We start from the raw sequence: 17,447 nt of genomic DNA, 5'->3' as shown, positions 1-17,447 counted from the left end.
AGGAGCAGAAATCAATGCACCCAATGCTAGCCACAAAGGATACAATGTATCGTATACTCTCCTACCAAACTGACCCTTGCCACAAAATACCACACAAGCCTCGAGAGACTAAAGGCCCGGTCAAACAGGCCCCGGTAACGAGAATGATAAAAATGCACGCCCTCGATTGGTTGAATAGCTCCATGCAGAATACGCCCAAGCTCATTCAACCAATCGAGGGCGTGCATTTTTATCGTTGTCGTTTTTGTGGCCTGTGTGACCGGACCTTAAAGGCAGTGGACACTATTGGTAATTACTCAAAATATTTATTATCATAAAACCTTTCTTGATTACGAGTAATGGGAAGAGGTTGATAATATAAAACATGGTGAGAAACAGCTCCCTCTGAAGTTACAGAGTTTTCAAGAAAGAAGTAATTTTCCACAAATTTCATTTTGAGACCTCAGATTTAAAATTTGAGGTCTCGAAATCAAGCATCTGAAAGTACACAACTTCGTGTGACCATGGTGCGACCAGGGTGTTTTTTCTTTCATTAATATCTCGCAACTTCGAGGACCGATTAAGCTCAAATTTTTACAAGTTTGTTATTTTATGCATATGTTGAGATACACCAATGTGAAGACTAGTCTTTAACAATTGCTAATAGTGTCCAATGTCTTTAAAGCCATTATACACTTTCGGTACAGACAAAAAATAGCGAGAATTACGGATTTATTTTAAACAAGAGTGGGTTTTCCCGTTATTTTCTCCCGACTCCGATGACCGATTGAGCCTAAATTTTGACTGGTTTGTTATTTTATATATAAGTTGTGATACAAGAAGTGTGGGACTTGGACAATACTGTTTACCGAAAGTGTATAATGTCTTGAAGTCCACAGTACACAAGCCATAGCTGCACAAACAGATGAAATCAATGCACAAAATGCTAGCCAGAAGCCGATTTCACGAAACTTGCGCAACGTTTATGGCGCAACTTACGCCATAAACGTTCCGCAAGTGGATTTACGCAGTTGCGTAAAGTTTCGTGAAATCGGCTGCTGGAAAGTATGGTACTTTGTGCCAGTCTGTCTTTCCTGACTGGCTCTGCCAAATTCCACACCAACTTGGACAAAATTAGAATGCCATTACATTGGTAAGCGTTAGTTCAAGCCTACAGCCCTCCAGTCCTTCTGAATTCTTAATTTTGGCAAAGAGGATATAGCAGGATTTGGGAGCACTGGAAACCTAAGATTTCCAAACAAATTTCCAAATTTGTTTGAATTTTCTTTTGTTGATACTAACATGGTCTATTTAGGGAATGCCATAATAGTGATAAGCGATAGGGCAACTTAATAACACTCTATTTAAGAATAAGTTATTTAAAATATTGCTTGATACGAATGAAATTTCAGTTGATACTATACCGATCTAATAGATTCAATAAAAATATACTGAGAGTGAGAGTTGTATATGTATAAATTATTATTCACACAAATTCATAGTCACTAGTTTAAATTAAAAGTCAATAAATAGTTCATAATGTAAATTTTGGAATAGCTTTGTTTGGGTTAATCACCATCTCTCAGGATGCCACTGTGCGAGACGACTTTTCATATAGGGTCTGAATGTTCCATCTTTCCCCTTCAGATTTCTACAAGATGAAAAGTACTGGAAGGAAGAAAGCGGCCTTTTGAGTAATTTCTGTTCCTTCACTTTGTCTATGAAGGGTATAATGCTACAGAACAGCTCAAAATGCAAAGGAGATCTGATTTGTTTGGGCTCCCCGATGCTCACTTGGTACTGCCACTGGAAGTACTTGGCATACAAGTCAGGTTCGTTATTGAGAAGAATCAGGTAATCAGCGAGGGCTTTGATAGAGGGGAAGTCACCGACATAGATGTAAGATCCCGGCGGTGCCTCTCGACTGTAGCACGCCCTCTGCGCACCGTGGACGACGGGAACGACGTTATTCATCAGTGCCGTCTCCCAGAATTTCTCCGTGGTGTAATCATCACATTCGGCACTCTCCAACGCCAAGTAAAATTTGTACGCTTGAAGACGCTTTTGGCACTCTTCCGATAGTCTTGGCAAGCATTCCAGGGTTCCGCAAGCACCATACACGTCAACCGGAATGTGTTTTTGAAGTTCCTTGACGAAAGCGCTTCTGGGCCAAAATGTTTCCCAGCAATTTCGCGCCATCCAAGAAACAAGCTTTGTCTTTCCCTGTGACCAATAGTCAATCGAGACGTTGGTCCGCATCATCGGTTTACCGGGCACAGTGTAACCATACTTCATTAGAACTTCAGAGTTGTTGTAGTGGGACCATACCCCATGCAGAGGCAAGATACCGAGGCCAGGGGTCCACCACCTCATTCTTATCAGAGGCTCCCTCCCGTAAAAAATCCACGCTTGCACCGGATCAATCGTCATGGTTTGCAGCATCTCCAGGTTGTTCCGCAAACTTTTTTCATCCATGTTCAAAATTGTCACATCTTGGTCGATAAAATCTTTCACGTGGCTGCCCATCACTATTCTCAACTTTGTTTTATGATTGTAGCACATTCCATTGTACTGCCACTGTCCGCTGGAACTATCTTTCTCAAGGAATCCAATATTCTGTGACATAGTTCGGCTCTCGCCAAATATCAGGACATTATACTGTTTGACTTTTGCCTGGCGGCGATCGATAACCCTTTGATTAGTAACCTTTTTGGAGTGACTCCTTGATGCACTATCTGCGTTGATCATCATGATGTCGCCAGTCTTCTTTCTGGGTGACATTTTGAGATGAGCCACCGAGCCGAATATGACAAAGTACACGGTGACGCAGGCGGCTAAGGTGACCAGTGATAATATCTGAAAAATGGAGGAGAAAACAATACTTTTTAAATAATCGTAAATATATTATCTGCAGTGAAATGTCATATGTAGTGGAGAAGTTAAGGGTTAAATAACAAGAAATAAACCACAAGAATATAATAAAGCGCTGTAAAACCTAACTTGCCAATTTCATCAATATTTTATTATACTCTGGTAAGGCCAAATAACAAAAATTACCAGTTGATCGTCCGGATTTTTCAAAAAAGAGGAGGATGAGGGCCTTACTGTTTACTATTTACTATTTTTTTTCAAGATGGCCGGTAAGTATTTCAAATCAAACAGGCAACCAATTCTTCAGTTTGAATCAACCGCAAACTTATGTATACCTACTATATTAGTTGCATGAGGACCTGTGTTAACACTAACATGACTAACACTTACAGGGTTGGATAACACTAAAAAGATTTGCTGGTAGGCATTCACTAATATTGTTTTATGAAACAGACGGTTACAAGTGTTCGAGAGCATCAAGTTAGATTCGGGAAAAGCTCCTAGGCCAGTCCTTTTGAAAAGATGGATTAAAAAAAACAAAAAGAACTTTTTTTTTTTACAAAAATTAAAAAATAGTAAGTAGTAAAAAAAAGGATGCGGGCGGGAACGATCAACTGTTATTTTTTTTTATTTGGCCTAATGAAGATTATTCTACTGAAAAACTTTGACAGTAGTCCTCTCAAATAAATATAAGCCAAGACCAATCACCACACCAAAGTCCTAAATTTTGTCAATCCTTCAAGTAATGTAAAGAAGAAAAAAAAAATGTTAAAACCAATTGTTTCTGAAATGTACATACCACACAGAAGTGTCTTGTTACAGGCATCGCCATGGTTACATAGTGGCTGTATACATTCACTTCCTGCAATGGAAAAAAAGATAAGAAAATGACAACCATTATTCAATTGCATTGTTAAATTTAACGTTGTTGAAAAAGCGTTATTGTCAAATTTTTTCTCATTTGAAAAAATAATATTAGGCCCATTATTTCACAATAAAAAAAAGTGGTGGCCGGATTCAAAATATTTTTCAAGAGTTTTGTCTTTTTATCAATACATACCTTTAATTGAAGTACACATGCATGGGGGCTGGCCTAAGTCTTCAGTTTAACTCCATGGTTGAACAGCAGACCCTATGTAGGAACCCTTCATCCGTGGCCAAGGCTGGATGGAAACATAAACACAATAGTTAATGTGAGCAGTATCCCTAGTCAATAGGTTATGGTAATAGCAGGCATATGAGTAACTATCCATGAAAAAAGAGGAAATAAGAAAACCGGGCAAGAAAAAAAAGAGGAAAAGATTATATTCCTATACATTTGTACACAGAAAGTAAAGTCAAAAAGAGAAAAATCAAAACCCCAAAAGAGGAAATCAGCTGACTCGTAAAGAGGAAGTCTCACATGCTTGTAATAGTCAATGGTTATGAACGCCCAGCTGCATCCACTTTTGCTTTATAGTACCTGGGCTGTCAACGCCCAGCTGTACCGACGCTTGATTGGTGTACTGGCTCTGTGAAAGCGCCCAGCTGTGTCCACGCTTGATTTAAGCATGGAGCTATAAAAAGATGATTTAAGCACCAATTTACTGAGCATAATAAGTGTGGAGATAAAGTGATTTTCAGGGCTGTTGATTTGTTGCTGGCAGCAGCTATTTAAAAGTAACAGGGTACTACGTACACTTCGTGGTTCCCAGAGGCGTGGACATGTTTTGTACACAAAGCACGGAATGACAGTATGAAGTAAAACAAAAAATTTCAATTTTTGAGAATGCGGAGCGGATTTTCTGGACCACGGCAAGGTCAATATGAGAGTTCAAAGAAGAAAGATTTGATGATAAAGAAGACGATATTTGTGATTTGCCAAAAGTACATTTTGAAAAGTACAAAACCCAGAACCGTTTGTGTTGTGAGACACGAGTATCAGATTAGTGGAGACGATAGTGAAACGAACCTCATCATTTTCATAGCTAGGACTAAGGAGTAGCCTTCAACAATACAAACAATGGGAAACTTTAGACTATCTGCCAATCACTAAGAGAGGGCGCTCTTCACCAGGTTATGTCAACAACTTAGGAATAGAAGCATGAGTGACGGTCACTGACAGCAAAATAATACCTTGTGTTTTGCGTGTTTTTGATTTTGTATTTAGATTTAGCCAAACTGTATTATTTTTGTTTTCCATAACACAATGCTAGCATAAACCAAACTGTTCTGGAACAGGACACGAGTTCCCCAAGGATAACATGCGGTGTGCATGAGTTTTGGGGAGCATTTCTTCTAGGGTAATTAGCAAAAATTCCAAAATGCTGACCTACCAAAAATTTAGAAGAAATCTGAAGTTTAGTTGTATGACAATGTATCTGATTTAATTTTTAAGAGGCTGAGAGACTTCTAAATATTTTTTTGAGTATTTTTGAATTTTTACCATTTACCATTGTTTGCTATAGGAGTCGGCACCCTTACCTGGTAGGTCTGCTGCCCTCTAGTGGCAGAGCTTTCAAAAAGTCTCCCATTGACTGACAAATCTAGAAGTAAAAAGGCAGCCATTTGGTACATTTTAAACATATTCATAAATACCCCAGACAGTGTCGCTACTCCTATTGGTGGAGAGCGAATCACGCTGGGGTGTTTAAACAGTTGATAATGACCAGCTTGAGCTGTTTATAACCGGCTGGCTTTTGCGTGTCGGGCGCGCACATACACCAATATTATTATGCAGAACGCGCAATTCATAGCTATTAATTAGTAACGACGTGATATCTATTTCTAAGCACACGCACGTAATCTATTTCTAACACAACCCACGCGCAGCAAACAGATTCTTCACAAAGTTTTTGAAAAAAATACTTCAAACCTCGAATTTTCAATTGTCAAACTCAATCAAAAGTGTCTATCTATGTAAAAATAGGGCCTTTAGGTTACTAATAGTAAATTGGCACCGCACATAAGCAGCTATCCTTGGCGTTTATATCCTGACTGAAGGACTATGCCAAGTATCGAAGTAGAAGTAGAAGTAGAAGTAACTAGGGGCCTACCTATAATTGCATTTTTTTAAACGATTTTTAACAAAAGGGCATTTATGAATCGGAAGAGTTGTGACGCATTCCTAACGTCCGTTTAAAATAAAAAACCTTGCAGGATCGTAGCCATGCGACACATAAAGCCTAGGTAGCCTAGGGCCCTAGGCCCTCACCCCCACGGCAATGACCCTGCCGGTTTAATAAACGGCCTTTTTAAAAGAACTCGTCGCTACCCTTTCAATTTCATGCCCTTATTTGTTATTCATAAACCGTAATTAAATAGGCCTACTATTTAAATATCATCGTGACTGATGAAATAATGTACCCACAAGTTGGAGATAAACTTTGAAGTCAGAATTTTTTTTTCAAAATGGCCGCCATTTTAAAACAAACATAGCCGCCTTCATGAATGAAGCACCTCATTACATAACAATAGTCACAGAAGTCCTCACCTTTTCGCCAACATTATTCTTATTTTGTCTCCTCGGACCAGCACTATAGTTCTAATCACCACTAACGGAATCAATTCAGTTCACACACATTCTGACATTGAATGTCTGGCCGCCGTCCATACAAAAAATAATAAAAATTGTAATAAAAATTGTTGTCTTTTTAACTCGCTCGCTTCTTGTGTGACACTTAGTTCTCCTTGCCGTGTGAGGGCGGTATCTTAAAGATAGGAGATCGCGGAGTTGGATGGCCAGCGTGTGGTACGAAAAAAAAAAAAATTGCAAGACGGACGTCGATCTTCAAACTAGATCCCAGACTCCACTGTATGACAGCACACACAAAACTTTGGCAATCGGGTTACCAGACTAGTTAAAGTATGGCACAAGATGGCGGGACTTTGGAAGGTTTCTCTGTGATTATATAAAAACAAACGAGAGTTCTAGTTTATTGCTTCGTTTATTGAATAATACAAGGTAAGTGGACGTGTTGAGGATGTGATTGTGTTTGTAATAATTAAGTATTTTGTGATTCTTGTCATATCGTAGGAGGTCCTGTTTTCGAGGTGTCCCTAAAATCGTGGCAAATCTTTTACCTCAGTCTCTGTGCGCGATGTAAACAGTCCCTAGATAAAAATTGTGTGGTTTTATTTGCCAAGCAAAGAGTCTCCTCTCCCTTGACCAAAACTTAGAAACACGTAAGGCTCCACTAGTCATTTGCACTTGTAAATGCAAAAAGTTTGGTATTTTAGGCATTTCTACAAGGTACAAAAATATGTCATAATGTTGAGGCCATATAAAAATATTTGCCCACCGAAAAAGTTTCATCAAATGCTATTTCAATTCACAATTCATGATGATCAAAATCATGTGACTGAATGTTTTGCTGAGCATTCTTGAAAAAAAATACCGAGGCTTAAAGAAGCCATGTGCCTTATATCATTTTCTAATATTTTTTGAGATTTTTATTTTGTAACCCGGGTATCAATACTATTATTAATATTAAAATTTAAACATCAGCTCGTTGATTCAATTATCACTGTTTATTTATACGCTTTATTATAAATATTACGAAAAAAACATATACAAAAAATAAAGGAAAAGTTTCCGTATGGCGCCACCGCTTTTTCATTCGAAATAAAATAATATAGTATCTAATTTACCTGATTGATATATCCCTTTTTGTAAAAAAATCCGTAACCGCGAATGCCTTTTTTTTCTTAACCGGATATCCGCAATGGGCGTGAATACCTATTTATAAATCGGATAGTTCTGTAATTACAACCAAGTAACTGTATATTCTTTAGGATCCGAATATCCATGGACATCGGGCGACAACTGATACTAGGAATGTTTTGTCTGAATCCTTATGAAACTTCTACGAGTATCCGGTTAATTTTGGATAGTTGGCCAGCGGTATCCGAATACCAAAATTTCACTATTCGCCCAGCACTATTCTTTAAAAAGTTGTTGCTTGGCTTTTGCATCATCCACGTAGCGCTATGTTTATGCTGTTTTTTGTGCCGTGAGCGAAGCATTATGCAGCAACACGAAAAAAGAGTATATGAATAGTGTGAGTGTTCGAGAGAATCAAATCAGCGCTCTTGTGCATATGTGCAACATCATGTCACTGACGATGTTTATTGTATTACCAGCCCTGAAATTTTCCATATAATAGCACCAACATGAAATGAGTGAGCACACTTTCGCTAAAGAACTTCACTTTTGTTATTGTTTTTGATTGTTTAAGACAAGTTGTAGCCATTTTTTTTCCACCAATGGACACCAAGAAAACCACATTGTACTTTACCCATCAGGTAACCAACTGACAAGGTGCACCTGGGTGGTCACCATGGCAACACAATATAAACCCGTAGCATCCAATGAGAAAGGCAAGGAAAATACTTATACCATCGGTGGGGTAACGGTAGAATTCCCGTGCAAGGCGTACTCAACTCAGGTCTCCATGATGTCTATGGTAAGTTCAGGCCTGTATGCATCGTTTTTGAAAGGTTAAGGGCACCAAGGCATTTTCTCGGTGGCAAAGGGCACCCTATGAGGAAATTGTAAATTTCTACTGGAGCATTTGAAGGGCACCAAGGCAATGGCAAGGGGTCGCCTCCGTTGCCTCCGTGAATTAGTATCAGGCCTGTAAGTTCTCGGTGTATGAAATGTTTTCCAAATCCACAAATATCACAAAATTGCAGAACCTAGAACGTGTTTGTGCTGTGTAGTTGATCTCTTGATATGTATAGTCAGGTGCCGAAGTCAGTAGGCTTTGTATTCTTGTTATTTATGTCCTTACAAATAAGCTTTTCTTTCTATTTTTTTATAGAGGCTAAAAGCACATGCGGTCCCTATATTTTTATATACCGCAGTGTTGATTTTAAAAACTGAGCACGCCGATGTTTCAGTATTTCTCAAATGGCTCTTAGCTTTTTTGGTCTTGAAAAATAACCACAAATACACTTGGTATTCGAATTACTGCCCAAGTTTAATGTTAACAAAGTATTCCTCCATCCCCTAAACCAATATCCGACAGATCATCAGAGGAATTGAGCGCCAAAAGAATTGTCTTCTTGAGAGCCCAACTGGAAGCGGCAAATCTCTCGCCCTTCTCTGCTCCTGCTTGGCGTGGCAAAGGAGGGAACAAAGTAAGTTTAAAGGGTCTATGTACCTTTTTTCTGACACAAAACACATTGTCCACAGATTTACATTAAAGGGTCTATGTACTTTTTGTAGGACAAAAAACACAATGTCCACAGATTTACATTAAACTTACACAGTTTGAAGATAATGATATTAGAAAGCTTCCCTGAAAATATTACTTGCTGAGGTGCTGTTGTTTTTGAGATATGAGGAAAAACAATGTCATGAAAATAATTTTCGACTCAGTGATCATGAGACAAAAATTATTTTTGCATGTTAAAACGTATTTTCATGACATTGTTTGATTCATTTCTCAAAAACTACAGCACCTCAGCAACTTATATTTTAAGGTATGCTTTCTACTATCATTATCTTTATCTTCAAACGGTGTAAGTTAATGTAAATCTGTGGACATTGTATTTGTGTTACAAAAAGTACCCAAATCCTTTTGAAGTTAATGATCGTAGAAAGCTTCACTTAAAATATAACTGGTTAAATATGTTTTTAAATGCTAAAATTTAAGAGGAAAATTATTTTTTTGAAACAATTATTTGTTTGAAACATAGTACCATACGTTTATTTTAACTTTCCGTCCTCGGCAGCCCTACTCCAGCTGACCCCTCATCGGGCATCGGGCCAGAAAAAAAAAGTACGATCGTGCAAGTCTGGCGGTCTTGTGTTTTTAAATAATAACACCTCAGTGCATTTCAATATGTAAACGGATAGTTACAAATATCTTCAATTTCGTTAAGTAATAAAGAATTACCCATCAAAAAAGAAGAAGATAAATCGACCTCCTAGTGCCGTTTCAAAAACAGTTCAAATGTCAAATTGTGTAGAAAGTGCTCTTCTCATTTTGATTACGGTCTCGTAACAAATTTTCTTGTCCATTAAAAGTTTTGAGCTACAAGCCCTGCCGTCTTGTGAATTTGTTTTCTTCTAGATTTGACACTCACAATCGCTCTTAAAACTAATAAACTTTACTATGTTTTTGTTTCTTTGTTGGTATAAACAATGTGACCTGTGACATCCTGGACTTCCTGCAGGCACGATTTGTACACAGCCTAGTAAAAGAAAACATAAAATCTTATATTTGATGGAGATTGCACTGACTAATCCTTATCAACTTTTGATATGATGAAAGGGGGCACATCTCAAAACTTGTCCAGCTTTTACTTTCATAATTCTTGGATTTATGTGGAAATTATGACACAAAATATCAACTTTCCCACATGACCTGCTGTGCAGTATTGTGCCTGCCAGAACACTCAAAGAATGTACAAGGTCACACTTATTGTAAACATGGTCTATACAGTCTATCCTCAAATCAACAAAAGCAAACCATAGAGGGTGTCCTGTAATGAATCATAATTTGTTTATTTACCACAATACAATTAGATTGTTTATCCATCTGTGATATTTGAACTATAAGCTAAGCTTTTAAGTGTTAATCCTTTGTGTTAATGTAATGCTGCAGAAAAACAACTTGAAGAAGATACTATTGCTTACACTGCTGACGATGAGAAAGAAGGTAATTCATTTGTTCAGTGCCTTTTTTTGTTGGCGTTTGAAACCTAAACTGCCCAGCTTTTTAGCTCTTTCCAATTGTTGTATTAGAAAAGAGTAAATAAGTTTTTTTCACCAAACAAAATGTATCTCACTGATTTGTGTTGCGCTGGTACATCTCAAAGTCATTAATATTTCTTGAGTGATAATCTCGCCTCATAATAACATGGGTCTTGCATATGATTGATTTATATAATATTGAGGGGGATACAAGAATATATTGCACGAGCTATGACAATATTGCCTGAGTCGAAGACGAGTGCAATATTGTCATAGCGAGTATTATTCTTATTATTATTATAACCTAGTTGTTTTTAATAATGGTTGTATTTAAATGTCTTTTTTTTATCTCAGATGACGCTTTGTGCAAATGCAATTGTAAAAACACCACGCCATCTTCGAAGAAGACATGCACAGCAACATCACCCCCTGATGAGGCTCAGTCAAGTGCCGCAATCTCCCCTAATAACATACCACCACAGGTTGACGCTACTCCAAAACATCCCGGTGATAACAATGGAACATGCCAAACACCAGGTAAACATGTTATTTGTATTAATAAACTTGGCAAGTCTTGCACGAATGCCATTGTTCGAAATTGCATAACTTTGTTTGCCCCCAGTGTTAAAAGCAACATATTTGTTTGAACCAAGATTTTCAATGACTGTCAGGAATTTGCATTTGTATTTCTTTCTTTCTTTATTTTTTTATTTATTAATTGATTTTTACGAAGACAGGGGTGAATATTTATAGTTCTGCAGTGTTTGTTGAAAAAATTGTTCACTGGACTAGAATCTAAACGAGAACACTAAACTACATCATGTGCACGGTTTGACATACAATAAACTTGTTTTCATTTGAGCGAGCACTAAGAAGTTTTGTGTCACATGTCTTGTGTGTACATGTAGGTTCTCAACAAGATTGAAATATGACTATCAGACTTAAAGTCAAGGATTGTACATCATCCGTTTATTTTTTATTTACACAATGAGGTATTGTTATTCAATTGAAAAACATCTGAAATAAATAACAATTTAACAAATAAGTGGAATTGTCTGGACTTATACTGGGCCCACTCTAGTTTCTTATATTTTGTCCCTTCTTTTTCGATAGATGAATTTCCTGCCTGTTTATAAGCAACTTCACACGGATTTCGTGAAGATTTAAAGGCAGTGGACACTATTGGTAATTGTCAAAGACTAGCCTTCACAGTTGGTGTATCCCAACATATGCATAAAATAACTAACCTGTGAAAATTTGAGCCCAATCGGTTATCGAACTTGCGAGATAATAATGAAAGAAAAAACACCCTTGTCACACGAAGTTGTGTGCGTTTAGATAGTTGATTTCGAGACCTCAAATTCTAAACTTGAGGTCTCGAAATCAAATTCGTGGAAAATTACTTCTTTCTTGAAAACCATGGCAATTCAGAGGGCGCCATTTCTCACAATGTTTTATACCATCAACCTCTCCCCATTACTCGTCACCAAGAAAGGTTTTACGCAAATAATTATTTTGAGTAATTACCAATAGTGTCCACTGCCTTTAATTTCATTATTTCCTTTTGTTTTCATTGAATACAGCCTTACAACCATCCTGTGTAAACTTTTGTTTTCTGCAATTCTTTATTTCGACAGCCTTTCAGAGGGAGCTTTTCATTGATTGCAGTATTAGAACTGTCATAACACTTCTTTACCAATGAACTTTCAAACAGAAACTAATACATACATACATACATACAACTAAATATTTATAAAGCGCCTTTACATCAAGATCAAAGCGCTGGAAAGAGCAAGACCAATGGAACTATAAATACAACAAATTACATCTGATACAAGTGAGTTTTGAGAGATTTTTTGAATAAAGGCAAAGAGTTACAATTTCTGATGCGTACTGGGAGGTTGTTCCATATTCGCGGAGCAATAAAGGAGAAAATCCGGTTGTGAGCAGATGAGAGTGTTCTGATGGTTGGGTGTTCGGTTAGGCATGTGTTGTCAGAAGCTGATCGCAAGCTTGAGCGTGGCGGTTGGTAGAGAGCAAGGCAAGATGATAAGTAGCCTGGTGCTATTCCTTGAAGACATTTAAACACAGTAACTAAAACTTTGAAAGTTACTCTCTCTTTGACCGGGAGCCAATGTAACTGCTGACTAAACACTTGTTTTCCTCTTTGGTTGTTATTTTAGGACTGACTCCGAGAGGATCAAAGAGGGGACTAATTTCGGACGAGCAGGATGAGGATGATTTTCAACCCAGCAAAAAGAAGTCCAAAAGAAATTCTACGGTGAGAAGAATAGATGATGTCATTTTTATGTCAACCGTGTGTAATAGTGAGACAGTGTTTCCTGATGATGACCAGAGCAAGAGTCCCATTTAAACCCCTGGGTGAAGAGAATCAATTATTGTACAGTATCTTGCTTAAAGGCAGTGGACACAATTGGTAATTACTCTAATAATTATTGGCATAAAACCTTACTTTGTAATAAGTAATGGGGAGAGGTTGATGGTATAAAACATTGTGAGAAGCGCCTCCCTCTAAAGTGACCTAGTTTTGGAGAAAGGAGTAATTTTCCACGAATTTGATTTCGAACTTGAGGTCTCGAAATCAACCATCTAAACGCACACAACTTCGTGTGACAAGGGTGTTTTTTTCTTTCATATTTATCTTGCAACTCCGACGACCGCTCAAGCTCAAATTTTCAGAGGTTTGTTATTTTATGCATATGATGAGATACACCGACTGTGAAGGCTAGTCTTTGACAATTACCAATAGTCCACTGCCTTTAAGGACACAAGTGTCATGACCTGGATTCGAATCCACACTATGTGACTTAACCACTAGAACATGAATTTGATGCATTTAACCACTCCACCACGACACTCAACAGAGTACCATCACTTCAACGTGACATCCTAACATTTGCCTCCTATCTTCAGATCTTTTTGTCAGCAATATCTCTCGCCTCTGTTTATATGCGTAGGTCAGTTTCCAAATGCTTTAGTTTCATATATTTTTTTTTACCTTTCATATTTAGGTTCAGAAGAAGATAAAAGGAGTTCCAGAAATTCCCGAAGTTCCAGAAGTTCCAGGTATGTGACTGAGAGATTTCATGCATTTGATTAAAACACTTGTCACCAATGCTTCAAACTGACACAAACCTAGCATATTCGTAAAAACTGGCCTTTTGAAGTAAACAGCGCTAAGAGTTTGATACTTTAAAGGGAAGGTACACGTTTGGTAGTTACTCAAAACAAATAGTAACTTAAAAACTGACTTGGTAACCAGCATTGGAGAGCTGTTGATAGAATAAAACATTGTGAGAAACGGCTCCCTCTAAAGTAACGTAGTTTTTGAAAAAGAGGCAATTTCTCGCTAAAATATTAAAAGACTTCTAGCTAGAAGTCTTTTATCTCTACCTGAAAGCACACAAATTCGTCCAACATGGGTACTTTTTCTTTCATTATTTTCTCGTAACTCTGATGACTAATTGAGCCCAAGTTTTCACAGGCTTGTTATTTTACGGTTATGATGGGATACACCAAGTGAGAACACTGATCTTTGACAATTAGCAATCATGTACAGTGCCTTTAATGACACCACTATCCTTCAAAGTTACTGAGTGTTTTCAACTAGTTTCTTCTGGATTGTCATACCTCAATAATATAGTGTCATTCTAAATTAATGAGCAGCAAAGTAAGAAAGGTTTGTGCATTTCTTGAAATCAAACTTATTGCAAAGCATACAATTTTTGGTTTTTGTTTACATAAAGACTTATTCCAAAGTATTACACCACTTTGTGTGTGTCACTTTGTAAAAACTGAGGTCGGCACAGGCATACATCACTCGAGGTTAGATTTTGGTCGTGTAAAATATATTTTGGTCCCTTGTGGAATTTTGTCCCAAGTTTGATGCCCTGCTTAAAGTTTTGTCGGTAATTAAGGTTTGAACTAACTTCAGTTTTGACACCTGCATGGATTGAAAACAAAGACATGTGGTTTTTACAGTATGTCTCATTCTTTTCACACCTAGAAAGGTGTGTTCTGAATTCCTTTGTTTCTGACTATCAGTGCCAAATTTTATGGCTCTGCTTACCGTATAAAAGCACAGAGTCGGCGCTTACGAAAGCAGGGAATTCTGTGCTTACGCCAAGCGTATATCACGGGGTAGCGAGGAATTTATTTTGGCTTCTGCGCGTACGTACTCCTTGTGAGTCTAGCGTCAGTCACAAGACTGAAAGTGATGGTGTGTGATGTTTGGACTACCCTGACTTAATAATTCATAACCTGATTTATTTTCCTGTTGTTTAATATTGTCTAATGACTGACTAGAACGTGAAGAGAAAGCGATAGAGGTGGATAGCACAGAGAAGGAGCCATGTCAGTGTTCCTGCCATTCATCTAAAAAGGATGTCTACAAAAGGAGGAGGTAAACATTCATTTGTATTTGATTACACATCTAACAGCACAATTAATATAACTAGTTCTTATATTGCACATTTTACAATCACCGTATCAATGCGCTCTACCTTAGTGCCCTGGTCATTGGGCAAATAAAATGTCCTTCTCAGCTTCCTGGGGAGTATACAGCCATGAGCTGCCGTAGTGCTTCAAAGGGTTTTTCAAACTCAATATAAACCTGTACCCTCACAGCTACCCATTAATACCTCTGGGTGAAGAGAAGCAATTGTAGTAAAGCACCTTGCTCAAGGACACATGTGCCGAGATTCGAAACCACACTCCTATGACTTAAAGACAGTGGACACTAATGGTTATTGTCAAAATCCAGTCTTCTCATTTGGTGTATCTCAACATGTACATAAAAGATCAAACCTGTGAAAATTTGAGCTTGATTGGTCGTCGGAGTTGCGAGATAACTAGGAAAGAAAAAAACACCATTCTAAAATTCTAAATATGAGGTCTCGAAATCAAATTCGTGGAAAATTATTTCTTTATCGAAAACTACATCACTTCAGAGGGAGCCGTTTCTCACAAGGTTTTATACTATCAACCTCTCCCCATTACTCGTTACCAAGTAAGGTTTTATGCTAATAATTATTTTGAGTAATTACCAATAGTGTCCACTGCCTTTAACCAACAAAACTTGACATTTGATGTTCTAAACAACTCGGCTTTGACTTCCTACAGTGGACCGTAATTAGCGCCAATAACAGAATGAATAGGCAACAAGAAGAACTGTTCAGTTTTTTGTTGTGGGAGGAACAAGCCAGAGGGGTCAGGTAGGGACTGAAAACCCAATCATTGCCATGTTGTCATTTTAGCTTTTAAAGGCAGTGGACACTATTGGTAATTACTCAAAATAATTATTAGCATAAAACCTTACTTGGTATGTAATGGGGAGAGGTTGATGGTATAAAACATTGTGAGAAGCGGCTCCCTCTGAAGTGACGTAGTTTTCGAGAAAGAAGTAATTTTCCATGAATTTGATTTCGAGACCTCAGATTTAGAATTTGAGGTCTCGAAATCAAGCATCTGAAATCAATCTCAAATCTGATCAATCAAGCTCAAATTTTTACAGGTTTGTTATTTTATGCATACGTTGAGATACACCAAGTGAGAAGAGTGGTCTTTGACCATTACCAATAGTGTCCAGTGTCTTTAAAAAAAGACTCTGAACGGGTCAAAATGTCAAGCCATTTACTTTTTTTGCAGAGATAAAATAGTCTTTTAATAGTGAGACTATACATTATTGTTGCAGTGACTCAAGGTCTTTTTTATTATTCAGTAACAACATTTTAATGATTATTTTGACCTTCTTTTATGTTCTTCAAGAGTGCCAAAGATTTACTTTGGAACCCGGACACACAAGCAGATCGCCCAGCTCATAAAAGAACTTAGCAAGACAGAGTACAAGGACGTTCGGTAAGTTACCTGATTTTACACCTTTTTAAAACTTTCCTTTTAATTTCTTTTTTTTGTAACGATAGCTTTTGCCTGATTTATTAGTTTGAAGAAGCACTCTAAAGGCCATGTCACAGAAATTAGGCAAAAATGAGGCAAATGACGGGCAACAGTTTCCAGACAATCGCCAAGAAGAATTCATTTATATTTCAATTTTCTCATTTATTTCTTGGCAATTGTATTAAGTTAGGCTACATGTAGCGTTTGTCTCTTGTGCTGTCAAGTCTTCCTTTATGCATACAGGGGTGTAGATGGGTACCTGTGAGGGCAGAGATGGTTCTTGTGATTGATTTAGCTTGGTGCGCTAGCTAAATATTTGGCAGCACTGGGCTGTATACTCTCCTAAAGGAGCTTGGATTGTTTAAGGAATGTAATAAAATGGCCCAGTGACCAGGGCCAGGACCATGAGTGTCACTGACTGATGGACCTGCAGCCGATTTCACGAAACGCTAGGCATAATCCTATCTCAAGTAAGGATGAGTAACTAGTCCTAACTTAGGATTAAGGTTGACATGTTACAGTGCATGCTTGGGACTCGTCCAAAGTCCTACAATTGATCCTAAGTTAGGAAGAGTTTGGTGAAATAGACGGCTGATACTCTTGTGAATGCAAGTCCTGCAGTCTAACCACTGGACCATGGTGACCATGTCCGAATAACAACATTTTGTCCATCCCCCAAAAGCACAACCGATTTTCTTTTTGCAAAGTACATGTATGAGTTGCAAAGCTGATGATGTTAATATTTCTTGGTGTTTCTTTAGGATGTCAATCCTTGGTAGTAGGGAGCATACTTGTGTTCATCCGGTAGTCTCGGCTGGCCCTCATAAGAACGAGGGATGTAAGGACCTTCTGGACGGACGAACTGTAAGTTTAAAAGGACTGTATACTTTTGGTAATAAACCATTTGATCATCAGAGTGTGGGTTCGAAACCCCAGCCGTGACACTTGTGTCCTTAAGCAAGACACTTAACCATTGCTTCGTCCTTTGGATGGGACGTAA

The 17,447-nt window shown here is 37.9% G+C and overlaps 2 protein-coding genes across 7 annotated transcripts in view; one reads left to right on the top strand and one right to left on the bottom strand.

The window, feature by feature from the left end:
• Nucleotides 1-789: 789 nt before the first annotated feature.
• Nucleotides 790-6,508, bottom strand: LOC117289931 (galactoside 3(4)-L-fucosyltransferase-like). 5 transcript variants are annotated; one of them, XM_033771131.1, is made up of 4 exons: nucleotides 6,323-6,508; nucleotides 3,911-4,013; nucleotides 3,650-3,712; nucleotides 790-2,835 (listed from the first exon to the last, which is right to left on the bottom strand). In XM_033771131.1, the coding sequence occupies exons 3-4, from the start codon at nucleotides 3,680-3,682 to the stop codon at nucleotides 1,552-1,554; spliced, it is 1,317 nt and encodes a 438-aa protein (XP_033627022.1). In that variant the 5' UTR covers nucleotides 3,683-3,712; nucleotides 3,911-4,013; nucleotides 6,323-6,508; the 3' UTR covers nucleotides 790-1,551. The 5 variants fall into 5 exon arrangements, with proteins under 5 accessions (XP_033627022.1, XP_033627021.1, XP_033627023.1 ...); XM_033771130.1 differs by lacking the exon at nucleotides 6,323-6,508 and adding an exon at nucleotides 5,314-5,355; XM_033771132.1 differs by lacking the exon at nucleotides 6,323-6,508 and adding an exon at nucleotides 4,253-4,265.
• Nucleotides 6,509-6,690: 182 nt separating this feature from the next.
• The window catches only part of LOC117290403 (Fanconi anemia group J protein homolog), a 72,682-nt gene continuing 61,925 nt past the window's right edge, over nucleotides 6,691-17,447 (top strand). For both annotated transcript variants that reach the window (XM_033771790.1, XM_033771789.1), the window contains exons 1-10: nucleotides 6,691-6,793; nucleotides 8,134-8,294; nucleotides 8,859-8,970; nucleotides 10,443-10,496; nucleotides 10,886-11,068; nucleotides 12,715-12,812; nucleotides 13,564-13,618; nucleotides 14,858-14,954; nucleotides 16,319-16,408; nucleotides 17,209-17,311. In XM_033771790.1, the coding sequence (XP_033627681.1) occupies nucleotides 8,169-8,294; nucleotides 8,859-8,970; nucleotides 10,443-10,496; nucleotides 10,886-11,068; nucleotides 12,715-12,812; nucleotides 13,564-13,618; nucleotides 14,858-14,954; nucleotides 16,319-16,408; nucleotides 17,209-17,311 (918 nt within the window). In that variant the 5' untranslated portion in view covers nucleotides 6,691-6,793; nucleotides 8,134-8,168. The remainder of the gene's footprint in view (nucleotides 6,794-8,133; nucleotides 8,295-8,858; nucleotides 8,971-10,442; nucleotides 10,497-10,885; nucleotides 11,069-12,714; nucleotides 12,813-13,563; nucleotides 13,619-14,857; nucleotides 14,955-16,318; nucleotides 16,409-17,208; nucleotides 17,312-17,447) is intronic.

The sequence above is a fragment of the Asterias rubens genome, chromosome 5 (assembly GCF_902459465.1).
Source record: "Asterias rubens chromosome 5, eAstRub1.3, whole genome shotgun sequence".
In the NCBI taxonomy this organism is placed as follows: Eukaryota; Metazoa; Echinodermata; class Asteroidea; order Forcipulatida; family Asteriidae; genus Asterias; species Asterias rubens.
This window is presented reverse-complemented; position numbering and strand designations above follow the sequence as displayed.